At 41.3% G+C, this 16,906-nt stretch overlaps 1 protein-coding gene across 1 annotated transcript in view; it reads right to left on the reverse strand.

Annotated features, from left to right (window-relative positions):
• Positions 1–16,906, reverse strand: part of LOC125015863 (furin-like protease kpc-1) — a 165,806-nt gene that overhangs the window by 41,605 nt on the left and 107,295 nt on the right. The window contains exon 13 of the mRNA XM_047597882.1: positions 8,721–8,834. Coding sequence (XP_047453838.1) covers positions 8,721–8,834 — 114 coding nt within the window. The remainder of the gene's footprint in view (positions 1–8,720; positions 8,835–16,906) is intronic.

Raw genomic sequence — 16,906 nt, forward strand, 5'->3', positions numbered from 1 at the left:
ACCTTAACCCCATAGAAAATCTATGGGGTATTGTGAAGCGGAAGATGCAATGCGCTAGACCCAACAATGCAGAGGAGCTGAAGACGACTATCAGAGCAACCTGGGCTCTCATAACACCCGAGCAGTGCCACAGACTGATCGAGTCCATGCCACGCCGCATTAATGCAGTGATTGAGGCAAAAGGAGCCCCGACTAAGTATTGAGTGCTATACATGCGCATGCTTTTCATGTTCATTCTTTTCAGTTGGCCAACATTTCTAAAAAAAACATTTTTTTCATTGGCCTTTTCAATATTCTAATTTTTTGAGATGCCAAATTTGGAGTTTTCATTAGTTGTCACTTATAAATATCAAAATTAAAAGAAATAAACATTGGAAATACATCGGTCTGTGTGCATTGCATGAATATAATGTACAAATTTCACTTTTTGAATGGAATTACTGAGATAAATCAACTTTTTGATGATATTCTAATTTACTGGCCAGCACCTGTACACTCATACCAGGAAGCTGGCCAGCCTCCTGCGACCTATGACCTACGGCCCTGACGGTGACCTGCGGATGATCAGTATGTGTCTTGATTTGGTCACCTCTGTGGGGGGAGGCAGGATCGATGCAAGGAGGGGAGAAATCACAACAGGCCGAACCCGGTGAGCTGAAAACCGTCAAGTGAAAGTGGAACAACACAAACAGCAGGGGTGAGGAGGAGAGAGGAAAATGAGAAAGGGTTAGAAAAGAAGACATAAAAACGGAAAAAAAAAACTGTGATAGGGATCTGATGCTTGGCCGAGTCTGACGCAGGAGAAGGAAATAATCAAAATCCTCGGCAGGATGTCGGACCTCACTGCAATGAAGAAGCAAATGGTGGGATAAACCTGTATTTATCTCCTCACACTTTCATCTCAGGAGGAAGACAAACGGGCTAAGAAATTGATCAGATGAGCATCTGTTGGGCCTGGCAACAGTCACAAGTCTGCAGAGACAGATTTTAAACCCAATTTTTCAATCTCGTCTCCATTACTGTCAACACTGAAAAGAACATACTGTTCCACGGGAAAAGGGAGACAAATAATTTTGCACTTCAGTTCTTCCACTTGTTAGTGTTTCCTTTTACGCTGAGGTTCTCTAAATACTTTTATTTGATGATTAATCTTGTTATTTACAAATTTTAAAGACTGTCTTCACAAATTCCCTTTACATAAATATAATAGAGGTCAACTAATAAGAGTTTCTTATTGACCAGTAGTAAGGGACTGGTAGCGAGACTGTGTAACCTTAAACTAACCTTCACTAAAAAATGGTTTTATGCCACAATTACTGGTATTTTAACACCTCACAGGAATTCATCAGCTAAGATATGATGCAAAGACCACTGTCTTCTGGTGTATCTAGTGGACATTCGAGGCACAGTCTACATTCAGTGAGTGGCTATCTATCTGCTATATTCAGTGTTATTACTTGCCCACAGGGTATGACAGGACATTCTGGCTCTTTTGCTCTCCGCGTGGACTTTTTACCCGTAGGCGACGGAAATCCTGCTCAAACGTGACTGATTGCTTGGCCTACAAACGGAAACCAGAAAGTTCGAAGGGTCTTGTCCCTTGCCTACAGATTGCGCACATTGATATGCTGATCCCTGCTTACACAGAGTGTGGTGGAACAGCATTTACAACCTGCTACTACCCGAGTTACATATAAGTGCTGCATATACACTGATCAGCCACAATATTAAAACCCCTGACAGGGAGATTAATAATATTGGCAATCCAGTGTTCTGCTGGGAAACTTTTGAACCTGACACATGGAAGTATACACCAAAACACTTTAGGAACAACTAAAAAAAACATGAAAAAGCCTGATCCAAAGAGGCCCCTCCCTTCAACCCATAGGACCCAAAGGCCCCCACTAACAACATTCTGTTGCCAGGTACCACAGGACACCCTCAGAAGCATCATGTCCATTCTACGATGAGTCACATCTGATTTGGAGGCACAAGGGAGACCTACACAATATTAGAAAGGTGCTCCTTTGTTGTTCCTGATCATTTTTGTAAATATTTCTGACTAATTAAAAATACACAACCATATATTCTGGATGATATTTGATGCCATCATCATTAAAACTAGGATAGTAGGAAAATGGATAGGGCAGCGCTGCAGGAAAAGCGTTGCTACTTTGTGTTGATGAAGACATTGTAAAAGATGGGCTTCAACCATATTAGGTGAATCCTACTGACACTTGATACAAGGTCCTCAATCTACTTAATGCCTTCTACATCCTGCGCTATGGAGTATTTGATTCTGTGTTTGTACATCTCAAAGTGTGTCAGTGTGTCTCTGTGTATCCACTTTCTCCACCTCCCATCCCACCAACATTTCTCACTGAGCCTCTTTTATTCCCTCCTGAACGGCTCCGTCACCCATGTCGCCAGGGGACAAGGAGAACGTGGCGTTTTCCCTGGATCAAAAATTTACGAGCAATTAAAAGGCGGCCGACGCCCGGCATCCATCAGCCCTGCGTGCTGCTGCCAGGCTGGGTGAGGGGGACTCGCAGTAAACCACAGGCTATATACTTTTATATCTGTTTTCCCTCCAAAGAGGGAAGGTTATGACAAAATGATGTTTTACTGTTCCTGGTTCTTAGTGCGATGTAGACATCTTTCACGGAGGCTTGAGGTCGAGCCCCTAGGAGGGAAGCACAAATAGAGGAATATATGTGTGTATGTGAAAGAGCGTGTTTTGTTTATGTGATTTTCTGAAGCCTTTAACACAATAGGAATAACATAGTGACTGCTCTTCTGGTCGATCAGTTACTGAAGGAAGAGTGACCTAATTACTGTGTTGTTTATTACTGCAAAGCTCTGATTTATGTCCCTATGCTGATTTAATTTCAACACTGAATCTTCCTCTCCAGTAACAGCTGAGAAGAGTAATTTTTTTTTATTTTTTGTTTTTGAATTCACAAACACACGCGCTCATGCACGATGATCCATTGCGACACACCTAATACACAAAAAAACGCGCAAGGCCTCATACATCAACGCAGTCACTCTTTCACTTTTCCTGGCTCCTCGCGACAGGCCCAGACTCATTTGCATCCTTAATTGTGTTGTAATGTACTTTTAATTTGAAAATGGAGGCAATTAATTATTTTGATATGGAACAAAATGCCGCAAATGTAAACATTCTAATAGTTCTTCATGAACGGGGCATCATTTTTCAAAAGAGGGATTGAATCTTATCTCATTTTTTAATGCCATAACAGTTTTTTGTTAAAAAAAAAATAAAAGATACAATTTCACCACTCATGCATTCTCCATGATCGCTCACTTTGTTTTTTGCAGCAAGGGCAGTGTCTCTTTGATCTCTTCCGCCGCTGTTATTTTCTATATAAATCTCCCACAGGATAATTACTGTAGTTTCACCTATGCTATCAGAAGAGATTAAATAAAGGCCGTTTGGACGTTGTGTTCGTTCTCCGAGCGTCATCCCTCTCATGCAACACCAGATTCCCGACTTTCTATTTCTAGGTTAGAGAGGCTTCAAGTGGAGATGTAAATCGCAGATTAATTTTCTCTTTCTCCGCCAACCCTGTGATCAATAGGTGTCAGTGTTCAAAGGATGTAGAGCAATGTAGTGGGGGAGGAGAGAAGAGGAGAGGAGACTCATTTGTAAAAAAAAAAAAAAAAAAAGGCAACTCTTTCACTTCTTCAACCTGATAAACTTGCCACAGAGAAGAACAGGATGGATGCATGTTATTTTTCCTCTTTCAGCCATTCTTTATCACCTTTTCTCCTGCATTCCCTTCCTCCCTGTGACACACACACACCACACACACAGTAACCGTCCTCTTATATCTCTATCCTCCAACCAACCCCGCCTTAACCCTATCTTCCCCCCCTCTTCTCTTCTGATTCTCCTGGGGGTGCTGGGAGCCGACTGACATCACAGCCGGCCTGGCAACGGCCTATAAATTATGAGTGACAAGTCTTTGGACCAATAAAAGCAGCACCATATTTCATGCACAGTAAATCTGATTGCAGATTGCCGTGGCGTGTGGCGGCTGACATGTTTATTGTCGTCATGGCAGTGAGAGCGGAGGGAGGAGGGAGAGGGCGGAGGGGTGGGGGTCGCTCTCCGACATCAGTGAGTTTTCTCAAGCTCCCAGTCTGTATGGAGGTCAAACAGATGGGAACCTCCAGGATAGGGGCGACCCATTCCACCCACCCAACAACACCCCCCCCCACACCACCACCCCCAAAATCCCCAAACACACACAGACACACACACACACACACACATCAATGCCAACTTACAAACCATCTATAAGGAAGCTATTTTTCTTGCAGCTTTTACAAAGCCACGCAGTCGCTGCTTTCACCCCAACCATCTGCCCCCAATCCGCACATGCTCCCTGAGAAACTTTTAAAGAGGCTACACCAAACAACTCCATTCATTTTTCTCCTTTAAATTGAAATCATGTAACTTTTGAAAGAAGAAATAAACTTTGGCTCTTGCACACACACCGTACTGAATCTGTAATACTAATTAGATTATTATTAATCCTCAGCCATAAACTACGAACTAAATTGCGGAGCTGTTACTTGAGTATTAAGTAGAAACTACAGTATGGGACAGAATGGCACAGATGACATTGCCTTGACTTCATTGACAAGAACGACAATAATTGGGTTGATGTTGGTTTGAACTGTGTTGACTTATCTGAAGCCCATATTTCCAGTTTTAATATTATAAAGTTTAAAATAAATACATAAAATAAAAGTACAAGGCATGGAAGAACTTGAGCATTCCAATTTTATGCAACTTTGTGCCTCTATTCTTCTATTATTGAGAGGGAAATGTTTGTAATTACAGGCCTAGCTAAGGAGACTCAATCATATTCGTGACTCTTCTCCGGCACAGACACACAACCACAGGACAGTCACACCCTCTCCCCCCTGCAGCACCATATTTTCTTATTCTATTTCATTTTTTAAATATATTTATTGCCCATACTACCTCTGCTTATCATGCCTGTTCACACTTGCGCTTTACTCACACATTCATGCTTACATCCTCCATGGACAGTTTGTGTAGTTAAAACATTTATGGCATTTGTATATACTTTGTATTGTTCTATATTTTTGTTTTACTGTTCCTTAAAAGTGTCTTGTTTTTGCACGTCATGCTGCTCACAAATTGGCCCTTGGAGACAAATAAAGTTTTCAGAATCTGAATCTGAATATTATTATAAAATGTGTCTTATAACATGATGGTCGGATTTTATTACAGGCTGCGTTTCAACTGATACAAAGAAAAATTCCTCTGAACCCAAGTGGATAGTCCTACAAGCAGTCAGAGCCATTTTGTTGTAAATTGAATATATTGGTCTGTAATACAGGGCTTAGAATTACTTTTCAGATCAGGAAATTATAACAAAACATTTGATCTGCCTATATAATATGACTCACACTCATGCAGATTAAACAACTGTATAAAGCCTGCCACACAACATGCAACCAGATGCCATGTAATGATACTGATCTATACTTTCAGCTTGTAAATAATATTGATATAATAGGGATATTGTTGCTTTCACTTAAGCAAATTATTTGAAAATCATTTAAGCTACACAATTGTGTACAGCAGGGCATTGCAGAGTCATTAGTTTGACTTTATCCTATTGAACTCCATTGTAAATCATCCTAATTTTGGGGTAATCATATTCACAGACCAACTTGGCTTCTGTTAAACAGAGAAAGTGACAGATGCTATTTAGGAGCAATTGGATTGTGGACTTCTGTAATGTGCAGTATCGCTAGCAGCACATCAAACTGAAACATAGATCCTGAAACAGACCTGGAAACAATTGGTGTGATTGTGGACAACTTCTGAAAATTTCTCTCATAGGATTGGATGGACCCATTATTTATTTTTACTATTTACTATTTTCTTTTCTAGTTTCAATAAATGAGAGACCCAGAAAACGAAGCTCATTTTTTGTAGGCCATCATATTCTCATATTCTCTCGACCCAACCTCCTACAATCAAAGCACTCAGTGCTATACTGTTAATTATTTGAAACATGGATCCTCTCATTACAGATATCATATCTAATCTTTAATGTATTGCAACAAACTCATTGATGATAAGTGACCCTATGCTGATTGCACCGTCTAGTCCCCCCGTCCTTGCCCATGAAGTAAACCATTCTTTCCAATTAGTGTGGCCGCTGCAGTATGATCAGGGCATTACAAGTCCTCCGCCACAGCCCCTAAATGGACAGATTTCAACAGACGCCCGCTGGTGTGATCAGCATCATTATATTTTAATTAATCCATTCTTCTCACAGCAACACAGTAATTACAATCTATTTTATGGCACTGCACGCTGTGAAAGAAGGGTTGGAAGACAGAAACAAGAAGGGAGTAAGTGGGAACAATGGTGAGAGATCAGAGGAGGAGCACAGAGAAAGGTTGAGGGAAAAGACTCTGTGAAGTGAAGTGAGGACAGAGAGGAGACATATTAAGGTGAGTGAGACGGAGAGCAGAGGAAAAAAGCATCACAAACACAATGACTGATTACCGATATGTCATCGCCTGGCGGACACTGTGAAAGCATTGTAAAAGCATTTATACGACGCCTGGAAGAGCACTGGCCTCTCTACTTCTCATACACTGAGAAGATCCATTCCCTCCAGCCTCTGTGTCTGTAAATCATTACAGGTACGGACACTCAGACACGACGTGGGTGTGATAATAACATTAGAGGATTACAATGACACTCCTCCCAGGACAAGATCACCTGTCTCAACTGCCATAAAACAGACTGCTGCTTTCTATGGTTGAAGCCCTCTATTTGAGGAGAGTGTGTAGGTGTGTGCACATAAAACGGGTGTAAATACATAAATACGAAGTTATGTTGAGCTTTACGGTAAAAACACGCCATGCATGTGTTTTTTTTCCATTTGTGTGTTTAGAAACGGTTTATAACCATGTAAGAGGTCCATGTTGTACATGATCAAGGTCGCTAGAGGGTGAGTTGGACATATTCAGATATTTAAAAGACATTTCAAAGTCCAGGCTGAATGCCTCGTTTTGCAGTGTTAAAGCCGAGCTCGTTGCTAAGTTTGACCCTCGAGCGCAGTGTCTATAAATAAGACACCAAAGGAACCAGATATCTGTTTGATATGCGGACTGACAAGAGAGTTTCATGCCGGTTCAAGCCGTAGAAAAATGAACAAACTAACATTTTCAGGGGTAAAAATTAACAATATCTTTACTTCCCAAAATAGTTTATCTATAACTATATGGTTTGCTTGGCAGAAGCATTAACTTATTACAAGAGACAGACACAATAAAGCACTACCACTCAGACGTGCTGGCAGTTTTTCAAGTACTGAACACAATCCCTTGAGGCCTAAACAGCGTTTTCCCTGGACCACAAATGTAAAAGAAATGTCAGTAAAACTGTTGACAGAGTCTGGGATCATGTTCTCCTTAATAAACACAAGTCTGCAAAGGGCCAGCTTCTGGAAGCTCCAGCATTGGCTCATCAGAATGAAGCCTTAAAAATAGAGACTGGACTGAGGCTGCATAAATGGACCAGAAGATTGAAGAGATGTTTGTTAAAAAAAAAAAAAAGATACATAATGATATGCTCACAGTAACTCTATAACAGGTTTTACTCAATTTAAACTATGGTGCTAAACTACACCAGGACCAATTTACAAATGCAAATTAATTAAGGAATGAAAAAGAAGCTTCTCTGTCTTAAAAGAATAGTTTGGGAAATAAATTTGCTTAATTTCTCATCAAGACTGAACCAATACAGCATTGCTCCAGAACCTACAACGTAATTTTATGTGCCCTTCTCCAGAAATGTAACAATGTGACGTGGACTGTGACAGCTGTGATTGGCCGGAAATACATGTCCTTGTTCGCATTTCTTAGCGACTGGGCAAGGACAGAAAGTTCTCCCTGGTTCTGCCTCACCATCATCTCAGATGTCTTCTCTATAGATCCCTTCACTGTATGTAAACAATGTGATGTTTATTAAGGGGTGGGGCTTAGCTGGAGGCAAAACATCACTACACAACGCTATAGCCTGTAAACGCTGGTTAGCAAACTTCAACGGACTGCTTTGGCAAGAATGGATGACGAAAACGCATATTTTAGAGAATATACTAATAGACTCACTCTCCGAAAGTTAGAGTTGACTCTAACTGATGGGACTATATTCACCGACCCCCTACACTCTCACTCACTGGATGGACGATTTGACCAAAGGAGGACACAGAGGGGATAAAGTCTGGTCTGTCTTCACGTGTAACCCTTACACTGTAGCTACATCATCAACGTGCCGCAGCACTATTATTTACTCTTACAATGACTCTCATATCATATGGATAAAAAGCTATCACCAGTTAGCTTATATTAGCAAAGAGACAGAAACAATGGGAAACAACTAGCCCAAAACCTTTATGGTTTTATGGAAGGAGGGGTTCAATTTGTATTATTTCTTGACTAGGGGTGACATCGTGCTAAGATTTTCAGCTCAGTGCTGAAGTAAGTAGCATTTTATAAATCCGTCAGTTTAATTCAAAGAGCAAAAAGAACTGGTATAGGCTGCTGGGACTGACAGGGTTTAACGTAACCCCAATGCTGCTAACACATGTTAGTGTTCCTAACTATTCAATACTGGTATACAAGTTTTACAGTACCTATGGTGAACATGGTATCCCGCTGCGTTGATGTTCCATCCAGGCTCTTCTGGGTCAGAGATCTTTGCTGTCTTGGCGATCAGATGCTGAACATCCCTCCACGTCAGCTTAGGACTAGGGCAAGAGACATAAAACAGAATATCATCAAACGCATCCTTCCTTCGGCCTACACCAACTGAAACCACAGAGGAAGCACTTCAACTCTGCATGATACTCTGAAAGGAAACCTGCAGGGAGCGCAACCCCGGCTCCAGTCTAGTACAGAGAGAGTCTGGAGGACTGTTTTATGGGCTTTACAGCACATTTTATCAGACCTGCATGTAAAGCTATACTGTATTAATGCAAAGGTTTATTGATACATAAACTGCTGCAATGAGATACCGCCAGGCCTCCAACAGCAGGCCCTCTAGACATAAAAGCACCTATTTAAGTCAAGCTAACATTTGTAACAATGGTGTCACTGAAAACTGTGAATCCAACAAAGAATATTTGAGACTTTAACAAAAGAGCCTAGAGAGTCGAATGTAGAAAAAGTCTTCATTTTAATCCCAGGCAGGGGAATTCTAATAGAGCGGACTCAAGTGTCATGTCAAGCAATATACTAATGGAATCCAATTAAGACCTTTAAACTGCGCCGACAGCTGGAGGATATTAGCTCAGTTTTCTATAACAAAAGACCAAAGGGTCGTCAACGAGGGCTTTTTCAGGATATAAAAAGCATAAAGGAAATTGGGTTTTTCTGCTTTATCCACTCATTATTGTTCCCTAAGAAAATGACTTGAATGGAGTAGAAGAAAATCGCTTGGCCACCCATTCTGAACAGAGGTTTTTTTTTTTTTTTTTTTTTCTGTCTCTCAGAAGAAATGCCTCTGCAGTCTGCCTCAACATCTGTACACAGACAGTCATTTCTCCAGCACAGGAGGACAGAACGTAGGTAATTAAATGTGTACTACACGGTTACTGTAGGCTTAATTTCTTCCATCATTAATGACATGACTGCAACTCCTCATGCATGTATTTAGCTTCAGAGGAGTAAGGCACACCTTCACAGTCTTTTTTCGACTGCAAAAGTCCACACACAGATGTGAAGAAAAGCCCTCGGAAAGGGGAAGAAAAAAAAAACACAAGTAGTCTCTTCATTATTGTGCTGTTGGGTGTTAGACATCTTGGGAACTGGCACGACTATAAACAGATGTATTCCATTCACGTATTTGGAAAAAATGAAGCAGAACAAAAGCGAGGAGAGAAGCTTTCATTAGCAGCATAAAACAAAACCCCGGCAAGCAGCGAGAGCAGGCAGCTAAAACAACATGATAGGAATAATACCAGTAACACTAATAATAGACGGATAGAATGAAACAAAACACAACGCACAAACAATTATTTTAAGCTTTGATTTCAAAGGAATTGGTGTGTGTGTTGGGGGGGAATAAGCTTTGTACTTTTGAACTGTTGCTGTTCACTGCATGCGCCTGTGTGTGTGAGTGTGCGTCCTGTATTATATATTAGTGGCAGCAGCATGATTCTGTTGTGTGCACTCCCCCACCTCTATCATCAGCACCACCACCACCACCACCATCACCCCTCTGGTGGAATCAGAGAAAGCCCCGCGGCCCCGGCTGGTTTGCATAAAGCAAACAAAATTAAATTTGCTTTGCTAAATCAAAGCATGTATGGTATTCCAAGCCGCTCTCTCTGGGACAAATTACTTCAAACGGCCTCCTTTGTATCATAACAGAATAAAAAAAAAAATCAGCCCAATCAGCGGCTCTCCAAAACCCTCGACTCGGGAATTAATTATTGAACCGAGGGCTTTTCTCTCTCCTCGCAGTCCGCGACACAGATCTATTTATTTTGGAAAAGTCGTTTTGCTCTTAAAAACACACTGTTGGCTGAGAACACAGGACTGTTATCTCTCTAGTAGGGCTTTCACTCCTCTTTGCCGCACAAGCCCTGAAGGGACAAGTGAATACGTTTAGGCCACGAAATTAATCTGAAAGCCCCACTACCAGCCTCTACTGCTGGTTAAACAGATGTATTGCGTATGCTATAATGGACTAAAGATGAACTGAGTTGTTAACTTGTGAAGTTTCTTTCACGTAGACGTGCCGCTTGCACGTCTCCGTATCGGCGCTAGACCGGGCGCTTCCTTCTTCTGTCTGTTGGGTTTTGTTTTGACTGCAAGAAAGAACACATTACTATTTCACAGGAACATTATACTTTAAAGAAATGAATCCCTCAAGATACATTCATAAGCTTAGTTTATTTTTCCACTACAGTCAATATTTCTAAGAATCTTATTGATTAATTATTTATGACACGCTACATACATTTATAGTTGACATAAACCTTTTTCCCGCTGCTATTTTAGAGCTTATATTTCATGGTAAACCAACCTGGACTGAAGTCAGCTGCTGCTCTGAAAATACATACAATAAATCGACGATGATGAAAAAACTATTGCAATTTGTTGTTGTTATACTCAAGCCACAAGCTGACTATCACCGCTATGGGTAAGGAGACCATCCCCAACCACAAACACCACCATCCACGCATTTTTGAAAACTAGTGGAAGTCTTTAGTTATACTGCAAGGCAACAGTAATGTTCTGTCTAACCAGGGACATGCTATCATTTTGCTGGACAAGCAAACTAGTTCCCCACTATTGCACCAAACACAATAACACAATTTATTGAAGAGTTCTATTTATACCTTCAATACAGTGCTTGCTTTGTGGGGTGGATACTCAATTTGAGCTTTATTAACTGTTAAATGTTTGCCTGACTTAGCCTATAAGCTCAAGTGTTAAAAAAACAAACAAACACACACCTGGATTTATTTGTTTCCCTGACCAATATAACCACTCAATGAATAAAAAAAACTTGAGTTTCAATTTCTGACAAAATCCATGGAAGCAAACTGCAGACGAGAAAGTTCCTCTGACAGATGAACAGCAACGCTTGTAAAAGAACCGGGGGAAGTGGTTGATCGGCAGGCTGCAGGAGCGCAGAGTGCATCCGTACATGAGCATCTCCAGCCCCTCACAGCCGTCATCTGCTCGCCAAGGCTCACAAAGCAGCACAGCAGCCGTCACAGTGAGCACACAACTGTTTACAAATCCCCAGTTAATAGGATCAGGCCTCATTGACTGGGCCGCTCCGATGTGTCTGATGTAATCTATTAGCTGTATGATAGTCAGTGTCTCAGTCCAATCGATAAACCTGGGCCCCCATATTGCTCCACTGTGGACTGTTACTCCTCTTTAGTGCTACTTAGAATGCAGGCTTAGTGACTATAAAGTGCGTGTGTGTGTGTCCATCTGCTGATTCTTGCGTTTCAGATCAAGCACTTGTGTATACAGTATTTCCGAGTTCTAATGCTGCGGTATTTCTATGTGTATATTGTGGCTGTAAGTCAAACATACTGTGGCAGATGTTAATTCTGTAACACTTTAATACATGAATGCATATGGGGATTCTATGCATGTCTGTGTGTGTTGCGTAATTATGTTGACATTTGTAATAACCATGCACCTATACACAGGTGTATTACGGTACTGTAAACGGTGCATATGTGTGCATTAACGCGGCTTTGTCGCACACGCCGTGCCTCGCAAGTGCATGTTTGCGCATGTGTGTGCGCGCGTGCACTGCATGTTTGTGTGTGGGTGTGTGTCTATAGCTGGTGTAACTGGGTTTCCAATTAAGCTGAACCACAGGCTGGATCAATGCTGGTCCTCTGTGTGCAGGAATGAGCAGCCCTGAGCCCTCCGAGCATGCCCACGAATAATTTATCACTCACAGTGGGCCAAGGCAGAGTGGAGGAAGAGGAGGAGGAGGAGGAGGAGGAGGAGGAGGAGGAGGAGGAGGAGGAGGAGGACTGGCATGAGGAGAGGGAGACAGGGAGCGTAAGGACAAAGTGTCCAGCCCAGGGGAGAGAATGCTGAGGATGGGCAGTCGAGGAGACAGAAAGATGGCGGGGGGGTGAAGAAGGAAAGAGCAATCAGGACCCAGAAGAAAACACAATCATTTAGAGGCGTTACTCTCCACAATTTTTCAGGTACACAACTATTGAAAATTCTGTAGGGAGTAAAGCCATGTTACTGTAGGGATTTTACTCTCAGTTAGTCAGAAAGCTCCCTGCTTGGTGCATAACTCAGGTCACATCTATAGAATATGTAGATAATTTTTTTTCTTGTTGAGACAACAATCTGGGATCTTCAAGTCTGAACTTTCTGTTGAAATGACCTGCGTCTTTGTTTGTTTCTGCTTGACTTAGGCCAGTTTTTGCCAGACTAGATCTTTTCAATCGCTGCCTCCGAACTGTGCCTTTCCAAAACAGGCAGGCCGACTCACTTCTTCTTATTAAATCCTCTCAAACGATTTCTCGTAGGCTTCTAACTCTGTTTGAGATATTAGTTTTTCTTATTTGATTTCTTGTTTGTGACATGAATCTTGTTTCTAATTCTTCTCTGGTTTCATACTGTTTATTCTCATGTCTGTGTACAGCACTTTGACCAACAGTCAATGCAGAGAGGGTAGGATGGGGGTTGCTGCATTACCCCATCCTAGCCTCTCTGCATTGGCTCCCGGTCCAATTCAGGATTCACTTTAAAGTCCTCACTTTTGCCTACAGAGCCCTCCACGGCCAAGCTCCACTTTACATCAGAACTCATTCACCCCTACTCCTCCAGCTGCTCCCTCAGATCCACAGACCAGCATCTCCTGGCGGTTCATAGGACCCGACTAAAAACTAAAGGGGACAAAGCCTTTGAGGTGGTAGCTCCAAGGTTCTGGAACGACCTCCCCCTGGACCTGAGAACTGCCCCCTCAGAACAGTCTTTTAAGGCTAAACTGAAAACCCACGTTTTCAGGCAGGCTTTTGGCTGGCTTTAGCTGGTCATCTTTTAAATTGTTATTTGTATTGTTTGTATTGTTGACTGCTGCTTTTCATATTCCATTGCTGTAAAGCACTCCTGCTGTGAAGAGTGCTATATAAATAAATTTTTACTTACTTACTTAAAATGTTTTTAAAATTCTTTTGATTAGAGACTGGTTGAGTTTTGACACTACAGGATGTATTACTGCCCTTCGCAGTCTAGTGTACATTATTTATTATGGCCACACTTCAGATTCTGCTTACTTTCCGCACTTTAATTGCTGCTTTGATAACTTACCAAATTTCCCAAACTACGTAGTCGGTCAAGGTCACATTAACAAAGCATGCATGTGTGTATTAAATATGGAAAAGGAAAATCGTATCACCTAAGTTAGTGTAGTCCATCCTCCAGGCTGATGCTTAATATATATAATTATGATTGGATTTCTTGCGTGCTACTAGCATTATTATGATTTAAATCAAAAGTTTAGCAACATTATATATTTCTTATGTATTGGCTTGAAAATATCCAATTTAAAACACAAGAAATAGTCAAATATTAACCATTACCATATGTTCTGCAAAAATAATACTCCGTCAGCTAGTGTGAACGCATTTGAAGCCTAAAGAAGTTGAAGTATTTACATTCACCTGATGATATCTGTGCTCCGTATGTTCACCGTTATTGTTCTTTTCTTCCTATATCTCTATTTTTACAGTAACTGAAGGAGAAATCACTTACAGTCATGCTTGTTAGTCCATTTTGTCTAATGTGTTGGTACAAGACAAACAGCAGTTTAAAACCCTACTGTCTCATCTTGGGCTGCACATCTTCTGCTTGGACGCTTTGCATTAACATCTGCAGAGTCACGTCGCAGCTATAGTTCAGAGGCAGACAAAGTAACACACGTGTGGGTACATATTAAGACAGAAGCAGACACCCATATAGTAAGCAAGATTGCATACACACGCACACAAATACTCAAACTAAACAAAAATGCATACACATATAGTCGTGCACACAATTGCTGCACAATTCCACACAGTCTATACACACTATTCACTCAATCTCCCGGTAGCGAGGCGTAGACTGGTAAGAAGCTCCACGTCATTCTGTAATCTTCTCTTAATGTGCTACACTCTAAGCCTAAGTGAACCCATTTGAAGGGACTGTGAGCAGACTGCGATTCCTCCCATGTTATCTGAACAAGTGTTACTAATGGGTTTATCAATTAGGCAAAGTCCAATAACTGCATGCCTGCAATCTCCTTTAAACACGCTCTACCGGCGTAGCCCTGATTTCTGCGGTTAACGAGAGCCGTGTACATGACTTTGTATGATTGTGAGACCATGGGCAGTTTGCATCTGTGCTTTTATTTCTGAGTGTGCACAAACTCGCTGCATGTGTTTGTGTCTTCGCGAAATGTACCTGTACATGATGTATTTTGTATATACTCAATATAAATGCTGGGAACATGTTCCCAGCTTTTACGTTACTGCATGCATTTGAGGCACAGTCCCCCATGACGTGGTCAAAACATATCATATTTAGTCTTTTAACAACAGCTTTAACAATAGCTAATTTTAATCATCTCTTTACAAAGACGCATACAGCCTTTTTCACAGTTGCTAATATCCACCAGCAGTTAACTCACAACCTGTTAAAAGCTTTTCTTAATTCAGTTAATTTGTACATTAGTCGTCTTGCAGTAATAAAGGAATGGATTCAATATTCCAACGTTAGATTATCTAAGGTGAAAAGTCATGACCAATAAGGGCAGGCATACTAATATGAAAGATATTATAGTAGTAATATCATTCTACATAGGTCACACAAACCTCCCCTGCTGTGTATGTATTTGTGAGAGGTCGTATCTGACAGCAACCAGCAGATGTGTGTGCTCGCGTGTGTGTGTTTGCGTGGTGCGTAGTGGTTGAGTTAAGCCCAATTAGAGTGAGTGGATTCACTTTTCCATGTATGCTCCCCAATGAGAATACTGGCTGATTACTCCTCAGCTCCCCACAGAGCATGTTACATACACTATTTCTCTTATTCGTTCAACAGACTGAGACAGAAACAGAGAGAAAGAGAAAGCTGCAGAGAGGGAAAGAATTAAATATTGTTATAGAGAATTTTAGATCAACAGGACGAGCTGCAATAGATGCAAATTTCAGATGACTTAATACATTATATTAATATATAATCTATCTTCCTGTATAGAGGAACATGAAGTTTTTACGGATGTCACTTGAAGTTCCCATAAAGTGTTGCAGCATAAATGGACCAATAGTTAAACAGATCAAAGGGATAAAAGCAGTTAAATGATTATTTCTACTGTTTCATTTTTGAAACGAAAGGATCTGCCCATTACGCTTGATCGGATCACAAAATAGGTCGACTGGACAAAACAGACAATCCATCTTTCCCTGACAGCCCACCTAAACTTAAGCAGGATGGATGGAAAAGTGGACAAACAATAAGGTAGAAAGGCAGAATCGCGGCACAACCAAATGTTCAACGGCTTTCGGACGGGCAGGCTGACGAATGGATGAGGAGAAACAGAGATAAAGTGACGGAGAGGGTGACACGGTGATAAAGTGAACAAACAAACAGTCAGAGACAGAAAGACTGACAAACGGGATGAGTGGAGGATTGATTCATCCTGATGGTTTGTTGGACAGGAGTCGAGACGGATGGATGGAGACAGATGGAAACACAGACAGGCAGGCCAGCAAGTGTCACAGAGACAGATAGAAGGTGACACCGTGACACTATTAGGAGAGGAACACGCTGAAGACTATTCGGAAAACATAAACAATCTTCTGAAACCATATCGTACCACCACTGTACAGTAAACACTGAGCAGAAAAGCCTCATATTTTAAAATCAGTGCAATTTTGCAAATCACTACTCATGACGCATCTCGTCACAAAAGAACTTGTTGCCAATCTCGATGTTTTGACGGAGTAACAAAGATAACGAGTGCGGGAAAACACGGGTATTTCTCAGACACAGGAACATTTATCCATCAGTGAGAGTGCCGTTGCAAGAAAACACTGATGTCGGGATAACAGAGAGACTGAGTGAGTGTTCAAACTATGCACGGCTGCTGAGGACGGACAGATTTCAGCGGTCCAGCATCTACTGTATGTTACAAATAGTGCAAATAAGCAGAAGAAGCTTGTGATACAGAGCTAGTTGTAAGCTGGACCTTTGATTTCAAACTGCTACCAAACTTAAAGAATTATTAGAACTTGAAATGGCAATGATATAATGGTATAATGCTTAAATTATCACAGCTGAGCAG

This window comes from Mugil cephalus, chromosome 11, assembly GCF_022458985.1.
Source record: "Mugil cephalus isolate CIBA_MC_2020 chromosome 11, CIBA_Mcephalus_1.1, whole genome shotgun sequence".
In the NCBI taxonomy this organism is placed as follows: domain Eukaryota; kingdom Metazoa; phylum Chordata; class Actinopteri; order Mugiliformes; family Mugilidae; genus Mugil; species Mugil cephalus.